This window comes from Scylla paramamosain, chromosome 2 (genome assembly GCF_035594125.1).
Source record: "Scylla paramamosain isolate STU-SP2022 chromosome 2, ASM3559412v1, whole genome shotgun sequence".
NCBI lineage: Eukaryota > Metazoa > Arthropoda > Malacostraca > Decapoda > Portunidae > Scylla > Scylla paramamosain.
Genome location: NC_087152.1, coordinates 34,721,817 through 34,736,628, shown reverse-complemented (window position 1 = coordinate 34,736,628; position 14,812 = coordinate 34,721,817). Strand labels below are relative to the sequence as shown.

Here is a 14,812-nt window from a genome sequence, read left to right as displayed (position 1 = left end):
GCATCAGTAGCAATAGCCACAGTAGAAGTAGTAGGAGCAGTTGTTGTTACAGAAGCAGAAGCCAAGACAACAACACATTAATATTAATTTGGGGGAAAGAGGAGAAAAGATAGATCTACACATCCACTCTCATATAGACACACACACACACACACACACACACACACACACACATGCACTCACCCAGCACCAGAACCAGCCACTGTTCCAGGAGCCAGAGAATGTAGGCATCAATGGGGGGCAGGATCCCCAGAAGCCAGAGGGCAGGAGCAAGAGTGAAGAGGATGTGACAGAAGGCATCAACATGAAGCAGCCAAGGATAGGGATGGTGGCTGGGGGGGTGGAAGGACTAAGTTAGGGTTAGGGAAAGGAGGAATAAACACCACAATATTGTTAATTGGAAAGGTTAGAAAGTTACAAAAGCTCATTTAGTATTACTCTATATTAGCTAGGCCCTTACAATTATTACTGTCAACATGAGTACATCCTGGGACAGTATTCTGAACCATTTTTGCTTTCATAAAAGCCACATAGATAATCGCATTTTCAAGGATGATTTTCCCAATGATAGTGTGGAGTAATAATGATAGTGTGGAATACTTGTTAAATTATCACTAAAATCATGAAAATCATAAAAAATCCTGATAATTTCCATTTTAACCTATTGCAAGTACTTGAGATAAGATGATTAATCAAGAAAATACAATCCCTAACCCTTCAACAGACTTCAGGAATTTTTTGTGACTTTGAGTCGTGATTCTCCCAAAAATGTTAATATCACAATCTAGTTTTTTTTTTTTTTTTTTCTAAATTTTCAAGTTTTTTCATGTGGAGCACATTCCTTAATATCAACAATGGCATCCCTTCCCTCCTCCCTCCTCAGCAATACAATGGATAATTACCCACACAACACCAATTTTCCCCTCCTCTTCAATATTCATTACTTTCCTTCATCTTAAAACCACCACATTGAATCCATCCTCCCACCTGGCCAGGAAGTGCACCAAAATGCAGGTCATGATGTGTGCAGGCCGGGAGAGGGTGGGAAGATCCATGGTGAGTGGGTGAAAAGTGGCTGGCTCAGGTGGACTGCCCCCAATCAGTGGCCAGATGCCCACAGCCACTGTCAAGAGGCCCAGCAGACTGAAGGCAAGGGAGGCAGCCCATGGCTGAAAAAAACAGAAAGGAAGATAATTGTAAGGATGGTGAGAGGAATGACAGGGATAATTATAGTAAAATCCCATTTAACCATATGTTACAAGAGGAGGAACAGATCAGTTGGGATAAATTAAAAGAATTTTCCCATCTACGTATCTGTAGAAGAGTTTAGGTTTTTCCTTGCATTTTCTTACTATGTCACTTTTAAAGTTTCTTCTTCTCTTCTTATTATACTAGATTCATTTCTTCCCTTTCTGTATTCTTCTCCAGCATTTCTGCTCAGTTGTCTCATCATTTTCTTCCATGCCCTGTCCTTCGTCTTTTTTTCTTCTACACACCTGGCATTATACCATTCATGTTTCAGGATTTTCACTTTATAACTTGGCACAAACTGTCGCACCCCCTCTCTATACTTGCTCAAAAATGTTTCATATTTTCTTGCACTACTTTACTTTCAAATACATCTTTCCAGTTAATTTTTCCATAAAATTTATTAAGCTCTGCAAAGTTTGCTTGAGCATAGTTCTGTCTCCCATTTCTAAACTGTTCATTCCTGTGCAACATTATTTCCTCCTGTAGTGCTATTTCTATTATCACATGATCACTTCTTCCACTTCTTCCCATTGGACTCAGACAATGTATATTTGGTCTACTTTCTGGGGTTTTTGTAAACATTAAGTCCAACCGTGATGGTTCTTTTTCTCCTCTGCATCTCGTAGGCTTGTTCACCCAGTGTCTCATTGTATTCACCATCATGGTATGCATAAGTTCTTTGTTCCGTGACCTGACGTTTTCTTTCACTTTCATCTCCTCCTAGTTAATTCCTTTAGTGATAAAGTCACCTACTAAAGCAGTTTGTTACTTACTTTATCATTTCCTCTATGCTATTTTTTTGTTTCTAGTTGCATACTTTTAAATTTACTGGTCTCCCATGTGTTAATTTTTGGTGGTATGTATGTCACAATGATTTTCCTTTTTTCACTTCCTTTGATCTTAATCACAACACTCAATGTTTCCACCATTCCATCACTGTATTCCACTTCCTCAACAATAATGTTCTCTTTTACCAATATCATCACTCCTCCTCCCTTTCTTTAAGTTCCAAAAGGCTCAACACCAAACCATCTACAAGAGTATACATAATCTTTAAACTTTTGCTTGGTGATCTTACGTGGCATCTTTATACCACCATTTCCTCATTTCATGTCCACAACTTTCCAGGTGAATTTTCTCAGTTGTTGCTATGTTCTCTCCTCATTTTCTGATTGGGCCTCTACTCTCAGTTCTTTCAGTTTACTTCTCTTTTCTTCGTTCATGTCTCTTTTTATCCATATTTCCTTCATTCTTTCTACTTTTGCAAGTTTTCCTGTTCTTTGCAAGACATGTTCGCTGCTGTTTGTGACATGAATCTTATTTTCATTGGTCTTGCTCCATTTTCGTCGTACTTTCCGATCCTGTAAACCTCTTCAATTTGTTCAATTATCCCCTTTCCTTTCTCCACCATTTCTGTTATAATTTCTTTAGCCCTTTTCACTTTTTTCTCTCCAGCTATTTTCATGGGTAGGTTCTTCTCTTTGTGTGTGTGTGTGTGTGTGTGTGTGTGTGTTTACCTAGTTGTTTACCTAGTTGTGAAATACAGGATTAGAGCCACACTAGGCTTGTGCTGTCCCATCTCCATATTGACTTTTATTTAGATTTTCTTTAAATTTATGAATTGTTTTTGCACACTGTTATACTTCTGTGGGGGAAGCTATATTTCTTGATGCCTCTTCCGCAAACACTCCTTTTCAATTTCCTTCCATGTCCTCTTGTATCTCTCGTATCTGGTATCATGAGGTCTTCTCTGTCCAACTTTTCCATTCCTTCCAATATTCTATATATTGCTATCAAATCACCTCTTTCCCTCCTTTTTTTTTTAGTGTAGTCAGGCCCAATCTCTTCAATCTTTCCTCATAACTATACTCTCTTAAGCTTGCAGGGATTTTAGTTGCAGCTCTCTGGATTCTTTCTAACTTTCTTGTATCCTTTTTCAAACTCGGCGACCACACTAATGCTGCATACTCCAATCTCAAACGTATAATCATTGTTATCAGTTTTTTTTTTACCATATCTTCATCAATATAGGAGAATGCTATCTTGATGTTTCTCAGAAGTTTATATGTTTCTCCTATAATTTTGTTTATGTCCTTCCCAAGTGACAAATTATCAGTAATAATTATTCCGACTCTTAAGTCTTTTTCTTCAGATATCATAGAGATCTCCTCATTCCCTAAGTAATAGTTACCAACTGGTCTTCTCGCACTTTTTCCAAACCTCGTCACACTACATTTTTTAGCATTAAACTCCATGTTCCACCTCAATGACCATTCATTAATCTTAATTAAGTCCTGATTTAAAGCATTGCAGTCCTCTTCATTTCTTACTTTCCTCATAATTTTAGCATCATCAGCAATAAGGTTCATGTAACTTTCTACACCTTCTGTCATATCATTTACATAAACTGTGAACATAATAGGTGCAAGTACCGAACCTTGCGGGACTCCACTTATTACTGTTCTCCAGTTTGACCTGCTGCCTTTAATTACTGTCCACATTTCTCTGTTTGTCAAAAAGTCAGTCATCCACTTAAACAGTGATCCACTGAGTCCTCCAAGTCTTTCCAATTTCCATGTTAAATCTTCTATGTGGAACTTTATCAAGTGCTTTTCTCAGATCTAAGTATATGCAGTCAGTCCATCTATCTCCCTCTTGCACTATATCAATTACTCTTGAGTAATCTTCCTTTTCTGAAACCAAACTGTTTCTCTGCTATCACCTTGTTGTCTTCTAGGTATTCCACCCGTCTGTTCTTGATGATCTTTTCACAAATCTTCGCCACCACACTTGTGAGCAATACAGGTCTATAATTTAATGGATCTTCTTTACTTCCAGTCATGTGAATTGGGGTAATATCCCCCCCATTTCCAATCTATGAGTATTCTACCTTTTACAAGGGTGGTGCTAATTATATTGTGCAGCGGAGACTAATTGTGAGCTACACTCTTCTAAAATCCAACTTGATAAACTGTCAGGGCCCATTGCTTTCCTTACATCCAGGTCTTCCAACATATTCTTACTTCTTCTACTGATGTTTTAATCTCCTTTAGGTTGATCCCTTTTTCTAATGCTGTCCTCTCACCTCTGAAATAATTTTCCTTAGTAAACACAGAGTAGAAGTACCTGTTGAACACTTCAGCCACCTCTCTTGGTTCTTCTGTCTCTTCTCCAGCATTTACTGTACTTATTTCATCTTTACTCTTTAATTTTTCATTAATGAATTTATAAAATAATTTTATTTGGTTTTTACATTTCTCCATTCTTTTCAAAATTTTCTGCTCACCTCTGCAAGTTTCGACACATTCGTTCCTCTTCCTTATATAATTGTTCCACAGGTCCAGTTTCTTGTTTTTCTTCCACTTGTTCCATGCTTTTTCTCTCTCCAATCCAGCTGTTGTACATCTCCTGTTGTACCAATCCTTTTTGAAAAAGTTCTCTACTCCCTTATCATAAATGTCCAGGAAAGCTGTCCACTTTTCCTCTATGTCCTCCTTTTGAATAACTATGTTCCAATTCACTTTGCTGAAATACTTCCTAAGTTGTCCAAAATTAGTCTTGCTGTAGTTTAGCTATTCTCTTCTGTGGTCCTCTTTTCTTATACTGAGGTTATTATCCACAACTGTGAACTGAATCAGCACATGATCACTCTTTCCTATTGGGTTTATGTATTTAAGGTCTTCTACTATTTCTCGTTCCTTGGTGAAAATTAGATCAAGGTGCTTCATTTCCCCTAAATCCTGTGTCATCTGTAACCTATTGTGTCAGGAAATTTTCAATAGCCAGGTCTAGTAGCCTGTTCCTTCATGATGACTCACTGCCTTCTGTGGTCCAATTCTCCCAAGATACCTCTTTACAGTTAAAGTTCCCCATCATGAGTATACTGTCATTTTCCTCAAGCAGCTCTGCCAAACATGTCCTTGTGTCCTCAAGCATTTTCTTATATTCATCCTCTCTCCAAGAGTTGGTATAAGGGGAAACATAAGTCACCACAACATTACAGTATCTTCCCATATTCTGTCTTAAGTTTATTTTCAATACTTCTGCCTCCTCCACCCCATATGTGACAGATTCCACTAATAAATCCTTCCTAACTAGAAGCATCACACCTCCTTCCCATTTATTTTTTCTAATTCTCTTCCAGAGGATGTATTTTCCTTCATCAGTATTTAATATATCCCCTTCACTTGCCAATTTAATTTCAACGATTCCCATAACATCAGGTTTCTCCTCTTTTAAATAGTCTTCTTGTTCCAACACTGCCGACATTAGTCCATCTATGTTCGTGTATGCTACTTTTAGTCTTTCCCTTCAGCATTTACTTCCCTCCTGTACCACTTTCTCAGCCTCATGTCCATGAGCCTCCAAAAGAACTGTTTTTTCTCCACCTCTGATAGTTTTCCATTTTTTTACTTGCTTCTTTTCTTAGTTCATTTATAGTATCTCTCTCTTCTCTGGTTCTATCTTTTTTTTATCCACACTTGTTTGTATTCTTCCACCTTGGCCAGTTTCCGGGATTTACTCAGTGTTTCTTCAGCTGCCACTTGTGACCTAAACCTTATTTTCATAGGACACTGTCCACCCTCAACATATCTACCCAATCTTCTAATTTCTTCAATCTTTCTAGTCAGCTCTTTTTCTTCTTGTAATGTCTCCACTAATTTTTCCACACATCTCTTTTCCTTCTTTTCTCTTTCAGTCCTCTGAGGTGTACACTCTTCCTTCAGGCTGAATACCACAACAGTTTTTTTCTTATCCACAGTGTCTCTCACCAAGTTTCCTTTCTGTTTTATAACTTGAACAACTTTTTCTGTTAGCTTTGTATCATTTGCCTTGGTTTGTTCCTCCACAATTTTCCTAAAATTGATCTTCCTCTTGTTCTTTCTTCCAATTTTCCTGTTTTATGTTTAACTCTTCCACTTTGCCTTCATATTCCATTGCTTTCTTTTCATATAACGTTAGTTTTTTATGTAGATCGTCGTATGTACCTTTCCACACCCACTTCTCGGTGATCAAAGTTTCAACCATCTTCTCCATCTCGTCAAATCTATCCTTCATTTCCTTCATTCTGGTTTCCAGTGTGATAATTCTCCTTCTCATCAATGCTTCCCCAACCCTTCGGTCCTCTTCCCCAAATCCCAAGAAGTCTCTCTATCTCACCTTGGGACGGTCCCTGTTGGTGTAAATAATGTAGTGGGGACTGAAGTACCCCCCTCTTCACCGCTCATTATAACAATTTAACTGCTTTCTACAAAACACTTTTTGAGATGGGACAGCAACGAATAAAACCAAGTGAGGACTCTCACCTCTGTATTTCCACTAGGGTAGCTCTCAGCGATGTAGATAGCTGGATTTTTGGGAGCACTTGTTTGCGTTGACTTCTCTGTCCACCACGTCTGTGTGTGTGTGTGTGTGTGTGTGTGTGTGTGTGTGTGTGTGTGTGTGTGTGTGTGTGTGTGTGTGTGTGTGTGTGTGTGTGTGTGTGTGTGCTTATGCACATTCCCAATGGAGTAACACTGGCATGTCCACAAAGACTCAGACTATTATAATGTATATACATTCTCCCTCTTTGTCTCTCTCTCCCTTACCGGGCCAAGGTGGTATGTGGTGGATGGCCGGACATAGTAAACTGAGCAGCCTCCAACCACTCCAGTAAGCAGGGAGGAGATCAAGATGCCTCCCTTCAATTTCTTCTCCTTGATGAGGAAGGTCCAGGTCTTGGGGCCAAAAGGGGAGTCAAATTCTATGACTTCCTCATCTGTAGCAATGTTGACCTTAGGAAGCAAAAGGTAGTGCTAAGAAGTGTGAAAAATTATAAATCAATACAAATAAATTCAAACACCAACCAACTTTTAGGTACTAACTAAGCTGTTTGATTTAATGATACTGCAATATTGGAGAAGAGCTAGCATCAGTACAGTATGCATGAAGCTCAGGCTCTTAGGTATGTACAACTAGACAAATATGTACACTCCTACCTGTGACAAGTCAGTCTTCTTGGCCTGGCGTTTCCGCAGCTGTGATGCCAACACTTGCAGGATGAGAGAGTAGAGCAAGTCCAAAGCACCACTAATAAAAATGGCCTGGATGACTGTTGCCTGTCCAGTCTGCTCCAGCAACACAAACACCACTGTCACCAGGGGTACCACTGAGAACATTGCCACCTGTAATAGAGGTTGTGTATGCTAGTGTATGGCAATGACATCATGATACTATAAGAATGAAAGGTTTTACAAAACCAGACTAATTAATTAATTAATTAATGTTTGTAAAGAAAACTGAGTGAACATGTGCTGATTCTAAAGACCATTTTCATTAGGTAATCATTAAAGAAAAATTGTTCCTCTATTTACATCATCAATCAGTATCAATGAGTTGATACTTTCCCTGAATTCTAATGCCGTATCTTTCTGGTTTCTTTTTAATCATTAGGTTAGGTTCTGTTTGGCTTCTCTACATACAATTAAGTGATTATGTACAATAAAGTTACAGTAACTGAAGGTTTACTTCCTAATCATTTAGTGATCCCCTAATCAGTTTTATTCGTCAGCTTGAAGTCAAGGAGTGCCATGGCTTACCTGGAAGCAGTATACATAGAAGGGAGCGTCCTCTGAGGCACCCAAACGTAGGCCTCCTAGGAAGGTCTCCAGGAGACGGCGCTTGATGAATGGTTTTTTATACTCACTGACAAGTGGCGACTCCATCCCTTGATGAGCCGCAGCCCAGGCCAGGCGGGCAGTGGTGGCTGAGAACGCATTCTGGATAAAGATTTGAGGAGTTAGGTAAGCTGCAATCTGTTGAGTGAATGAAGGAAAGGCACAGAACTCTATGTTTCTGACAGTGATTGTAATATTGGAGATAAAAAAACAAAGATTCCCATGTAAGACTTATGAACTCATTTTCTTTCCTTGATACTGATATTGATAACAACAATCATAAAAATTCTGCAATCCCACATTCTACTAAATAGTAGTGGTAATAACTAAAGTAATCAAAACATAATTGCAACAGCAATAGCACTACTATTACTACTACTATTACTGCTACTAGTAGTAGTAGTAGTAGTAGTAGTAGTAGTAGTAGTAGTAGTAGTAGTAGAAGCATTGGCTAAAGCTGTGGTAGCAGTGACAATAATATTGGTTGGAAAACATCTTATATATTTTTATCCTCCATACCAGTGGTTTTCAACTTTTCTTCTCACAGCACACCAAGTCACATGCTAAAATGAGCAAGGCATGCCATCAGTATTTAAAGTGGAGCTAATGAATGCTAATAAACTCTCATACAACCAGCAGAGTAAGGGTTACTAGTTTGTACATACATTGCAGTATGCCTCCACAAATAAGGTATAATATAAATTCACAATTAATTAAAGGCACTGTCATCAAGCTGTCACACATAACAGTATCATATTTATATGTCACATCTGCCATGTGCACGTTGTTTGAAGGAGGATCAATCCTCCTTCGCAGTACACCTGCAGTTGCTTCATGGCACACTGGTTGAAAATCAGTGCTCTACACTTAACATCATCTTTTTTCATTTGCAATACAAACACAACTCACATACATGCAGACAGATAGATAGATATTCTATTGACCTCACCAAACAAATGATACATAATGTGAATTTAATAGTACATCAAAAAATTATATATAAAATGAAAAACTAAATCACAAATCACCAGTAAACCCAAATATTCAAACATATAGTGAAAGTATCATGCATAAAGCTGCACAAACATCTTCATCTCTCACTGTGCCCAAGAATAAATCCTGAGTACTAGTTATACTGTACATGCCGTGAACTTCAGTCAACAAGTGACACTCATGAATGACATGCTCTTCAGTCTGGATCATACCACACATGCACAGCGTCTCCTCCAGCAGGAGGCAGCTGCATCCCCTTCTGTTCCACCTGCCTGCCTCTATCACTAAAGTGAGATAACACACGGAAGTGAGTGAAAGCTATTCTTTGTAACTCATTGATGTTGTGCTTATCATGGCATAATAAGGTTGGGATTCATAACATTATTATGTGTTGTCCTTCTAGACAAGTGGTTCCCAAACTGGAGGTCATGTAAGCAGAATGTAGGGGGCCATAATCTGAGGATATGTATGTATTAAACCAAAGGTGTTTAATGGGTAGGCAGCAAGTGGAGAGAAATTACAGGTTCAGTACAAAGGGCTAGACTACATAGAAAAATTGCTTTGCAGCACCTTTTACCATTTTCATCAACTTATTCCTGTGAGGCTGCATTTTCTCAACTATTCCACATTAAAACAAAATATCACAACAGACGAAGTGAAGCATGACCTATGGTGTGCTTTAAATAAAACAAAACCATGAATCAAGAAGCTTGTTGATAATCTGCAACATCACCCATCACACTGAGTGGAAACATGAACCTGGCATGAATGTTCAGAAGCAAATAGTCTGGGAGGAGATGGGTGTGTGGCCACTGAAGGCCATGCTTGTGGCACTTAATTATGACTCCCTATGATTGTATTTCACTTCAGAATTATAAAGTCATCAGATTTGTCATATTCAAAGATCAGATCATGTGGCGTGGGATTAATACATTTTGAAACCAGTAGAATCTTACTTTATTTTGTTTTTTGTTTGTTTATTGTTGAAAAAAAGCTTTCCATTGATTGATTACCCTAAGTATAGACATTTTTATGCACATTATGTTACTTCTTCACTACCACTTCAATAATTACATGAGATTCCATGAAGGCAAACTAAAAATTTATTTTTTAATACTTAACAAAAGAAAAAATAACAAATGGAATCAATAAAATGACAGGATTTTCTAGAGTGGTTTTTATATGGACTTAATGAGTGTAGGACTGTTGACAGTCACTGTAATCATGTAATTATGCTTGGTGGTGGGCCATGGACAAGGATCGTGTATGAAAAATGGTTAATGACCTGAAAAAGTTTGGGAACCACTGTTCTAGATGATACAGAACGTATGATGTTATTCCTCATTGTATTCACTGCTTCTGCACAGTCATCAACATTGTTGTTTATTAGATGTGATGCATAATTCTTAGTGGTATATCTTGTGTCCAATACTATGTGTAAAGCAAAATCCAACGGGTCATCATCCATGCCAGACTGCTCCGTGTACATGTTGGCAAAAAACTCTCTCTTTACTCTTCACAGTTGTTGGTAGAGGTGGACACCCAGACTCTATATGATATATATCATTGCAAGTTGTACCTCAAGTTTTTCTTTATATAATTTTTAAGTGAAAGAGGTTGGCCAAGAGTACAAAAAAAAGAAGGAAAAAAGCCTGCTCAACTAACACTCACCACAAAAAAATTAATAGAAGGCATTCAAATGTGTGGGCTATTTGGAGAAAGAGAATTCCTGAGCTCACTGATAATACTGGGTACTACTTGAGTATCAGCGTTTATTGGTGTACGACGGTGTAGCATCATCATTCTGCTATCTATGTGCATTTCTTTTTTCTCAGAACTGAACATTAATTGCAAGGTTTTATCAATTTAAAGTGGTGAAAGAAAGTAAGTCATAATTCACAGATAATTAACAGATCATCCTTTCTAACACCTAGTAGTACAAAGCTGGCTATACTGCAAATTAAATTGTAAGAGAGATAACAGTATTGTGGATTGGTTCAAACAAAGGACACAGCTGACAATCGTCCATCTTGTCAGCAGGTGAATGGTCACCTGTTAGAATTGTTAATGTCTCCAAGATGACCATAAAATACATGTTTTTGCAGACTTCAATGATAAATTTTCTTTTCAGCACATTATATCTTTGATATGTATTGTAAATTTGTGAATATGGTAGGTACTCTTATATTGTGTCCAGTCTCATTATACAGATATTCCTCAACACAAATAAAAGCATTTATTTATATTAGTCACTAAGTAGTAAAGAATGAGAGCATCATATGAGTGCAATGTCAGTTAATATATTTAAGAAGAGACATCACTACCTCACACAACAGACCGAAATGGATGCAGGCGATGGCATCTGGGTACATCATAAGTGAACTCTTGAAATTTATGGAATACAAATAAGACACTGATTGATCAATACTTCTGTTGTTTGGTATAATGTGTAATGTGTAACTGTCCCTTGTCAATACTTGGAATATTCAATTATCCAGAGACTGCCAGCAAGTAAGTCTGGGAATGATTGTAAAAATAAATAAAAAACCTTTTTGTTTGTGCACAAGATTTGTGAGGTGATCTGTCTTCACGGCAACTATACAGCACCTGACCAATCATGTCACGCCACTGTTAAAGCCAATTAATTAAAAGTGTCCAATGCAAGTTCATTTATCATTTTGCAAAGCTTTACCTTGCTGACACTGTCCCATCAGTCATTCCTTACATTTAACATGAGTGTGGATGTGCCCCAGCTTGGTTATAACAATTTGACAGATTTAATTTTGAAAAGCCTTTCACTGCTATATGGCCAAGACTGAAGCACAGCAATCAATCTGACTTGCACAGCCAATACACAGATACACTGTAGCTGGTATAACTTTGGATGTGCCCACAGGTTGGATAGATTGGCATTATCACCTTTACATTACCAAGAGACTGATGCATGGCAGAGTGATTCTGAGCATACTCATGAAGGCAAAGCTCCCCTCTATTTAAGAATAGATAATATGCATTTGCTTTCCCCACCATGCAATTATTCAACCAAGAGCCTTAGCTTGCTCAAAGAGAGATACAGAAAATTAGAAGAATTGTACAAAGCTGCAGTTTTAACAAGATGATCAAATTTAATATGGCAGAGGGCATACGTGAGATTTTGTAATAACTATTGCATCCAGACATGAACACATAACCACTCGAAAAACTTGAAAGGGGAAAAAAACCATCACCATACAAATAAAACCCTCTCTTACCACTAGCCATGAATAATAAACAATATCATACTGAACCGAAGAGATATGGGGCAAACCTATAGCACAACGATACTAAGATGGGCATGGCATACTACATATTACAAAGCCCCAAAATGAAAGAAACAACAATTTATCTCCCTTTAGTGCACCATTCCTGTTCATCCTTCCTTCCGTTCTTACCATGTTTCTCAGTGTTCCTGGCGTGAAGGGTGAGGCAGTGGAAGGGACTGGCACGTGTATAAGGGAGCAGTGGGTCAGCTACATGATGACACGCTACGCCATCGACCTGTCTTGGTATGTGTGTGTGTGTGTGTGACCTTTTCTTCCCTCGCTCACATCACAAAGTCGCTCTTTAAATCGATTTGATCTTACGCAGCTTCTATTTTTGGATTCTTGTAGTTTATCGTTGATCTATCAAGTTTTTTACATTAATATGTAAGGAAGCAATTTATTTACTTACTTTTCCATTATATTCTCCGTTTTGTGATCCGGATTTAATTTTCCTTTGACGACGTTTTGTTTACATCCTCCTGTCACTTCTTTTCCCGCCAAACTTCTTCCAATACAGAACATTATAGAAGATTTTGCCGCTTATGTTTTTAGATACGAATTACGTACGGTGATACTAAACATAATGTTTTAACCATATGCATTTTTGAAGAAGGCCAACTAAGGCACAAAATATTGGGGGCAGGGAGATGAAACTTCTTATTGGGGGGCGTTCGCAATGGGCTGGGAAAGCTTCCAGATTCATCAGCCGACTTATTCGCGTCCACAGATTAGTCGCTGTGCGAATAAACAAATAAGTAAATAAATGAACAAACTTATAAAAAAAATACCTCTGAAACACTGACGGACGACTCAAGCGTTTGACAGTTGACGATATGATTTTCGCTTCATAACTCAGCCCAGTGTTACCAAATTTAGCATAATTTTATGCTTTTAGCATAATTTAGACTCAAATTAAGTATCTAGCGTTATTTGTAACATAATTGATCTTTTTAGCATAATTCTAGCATAATTCTGTTATGTCTGGAATAAATTTTAGCATAACCGCTTTCAAAATCGGTTTCATTATTTCATTTTTTGCAGTTTAATCGACATTTTTTTTTTTTGTTTTGTTTAATAAAATACAATATTGTGTCATGTATGTACTGCCATGTGTCATGTATGTACTGAGATGAAGATGAACAAAAGCTGGATGACGAATGGAGGTTACTAATCGGTTGATTAGTTGACTAACCGATTGATGATGCAAAGAATATTCTCTCATAGAATGCTGCCACTGACATTGACACTGAAGTCTTTTGGTCTAAGATCTGTCACACAGGGAAATACCCACTACTCTCCAAACTTGTTAAAGCATTATTAACCATACCAGTATCTAATGCAGACTGTGAGAGAATATTTTCAATGGTTACTTTGAAAAAGACAGAGAAAAGAAACAGGCTCAAAAACAGCAGTCTGGCAAATTAAATCGTAATTGGAAAGGGAATCAGACAAAGTGAGTACGTAAAATTTGAGCCTTCAGAAGATATGATCAAGTCGATAGGTAAGAATTTATTCCCTCACTGGCGTAATGATCAATAAGTGGTAGTGAAGTTGGCCAACTGGAGGCTTTAAGTTTTATTTGGAGAAAAGTTTTCTTGAAATCCGACTTTAATAGATAATTTTGCAGTCCTGCCGAAAACGTATATATATATATATATATATATATATATATATATATATATATATATATATATATATATATATATATATATATATATATATATATATATATATATAATTTTTTTTTAAGTTCTTTGGCATCATTTGTTTTGCGAAGCTGCTCTTCATTTATTTAATAATTGAGTTTTATTCAGTAGGCTATCTGGATTATATCAATTAGGCCTATGTTAAATAGCATGCATTGTTGTTTTAATATATCTTTCGGTTTATTATGTTTAGCTAAAAAATGAGTCAGCATAATTTTTGCAAAATTTACTATTACATTTAGCACACTTTGGGTAGAGTTAGCATATTTTCACAGCACGTCTAGCACATTTTCGTCCTGACGATATGGTAACACTGACTCAACCATTAATCAGTTGGCAATTACCACGTGTGAGAGAGGCATTGTGACAGCGAGCCGCATTGCTCACACGCTCAATTTTTTTTTTTTTTTTTGCTTATTCGTCAGACAGATTTGTTGAGAGAACATATTGCTTCTATCATCAATCTACATAAAGCTAAACAATCATCAAGAGAATTTTCAAGAATTGTGGGTGTAACAGTGATAAGTCTGCAGAGATAACGAGTTGGCAATACCAGACAGAGCACAACCGAAGCACACAGAGAAGACGCAAACTGTCAGCAAGAACTTGGGCTTTTATTAGGCGTCAAGTCGACAGTGAACCTCACAGCACGAAAATTAAACGAAAGCAATCCTGATTTACTAAACAATGTGTCCAAAACAAGCGTTCAGCGCGCCCTTCGTACCACCGTTTCACCAGAAAGCGCGCGGACAAGAAACTTCTCTTCACTCTTTGGCAGCATGACCATAAGATCGCTTTTGCAAAAAAGTAACTTCAATTAGTGGCAACATATACTGTGGAGTGATGAGGTAGTGTTTAGAGTCAATGGAACCAAGACTCTTGTCACTCTTGTGTGTATACCGAC

At 37.6% G+C, this 14,812-nt stretch overlaps 1 protein-coding gene across 1 annotated transcript in view; it reads right to left on the bottom strand.

The window, feature by feature from the left end:
* The window catches only part of LOC135113953 (pecanex-like protein 4), a 37,876-nt gene extending 25,378 nt beyond the window's left edge, over positions 1 to 12,498 (bottom strand). Inside the window, exons 1-6 of the mRNA XM_064029537.1 lie at positions 12,332 to 12,498; positions 7,830 to 8,009; positions 7,230 to 7,415; positions 6,840 to 7,025; positions 988 to 1,169; positions 184 to 332 (exon numbers count right to left, since the gene is read on the bottom strand). Coding sequence (XP_063885607.1) covers positions 184 to 332; positions 988 to 1,169; positions 6,840 to 7,025; positions 7,230 to 7,415; positions 7,830 to 8,009; positions 12,332 to 12,334 — 886 coding nt within the window. The 5' untranslated portion in view covers positions 12,335 to 12,498. The remainder of the gene's footprint in view (positions 1 to 183; positions 333 to 987; positions 1,170 to 6,839; positions 7,026 to 7,229; positions 7,416 to 7,829; positions 8,010 to 12,331) is intronic.
* Positions 12,499 to 14,812: the final 2,314 nt, after the last annotated feature.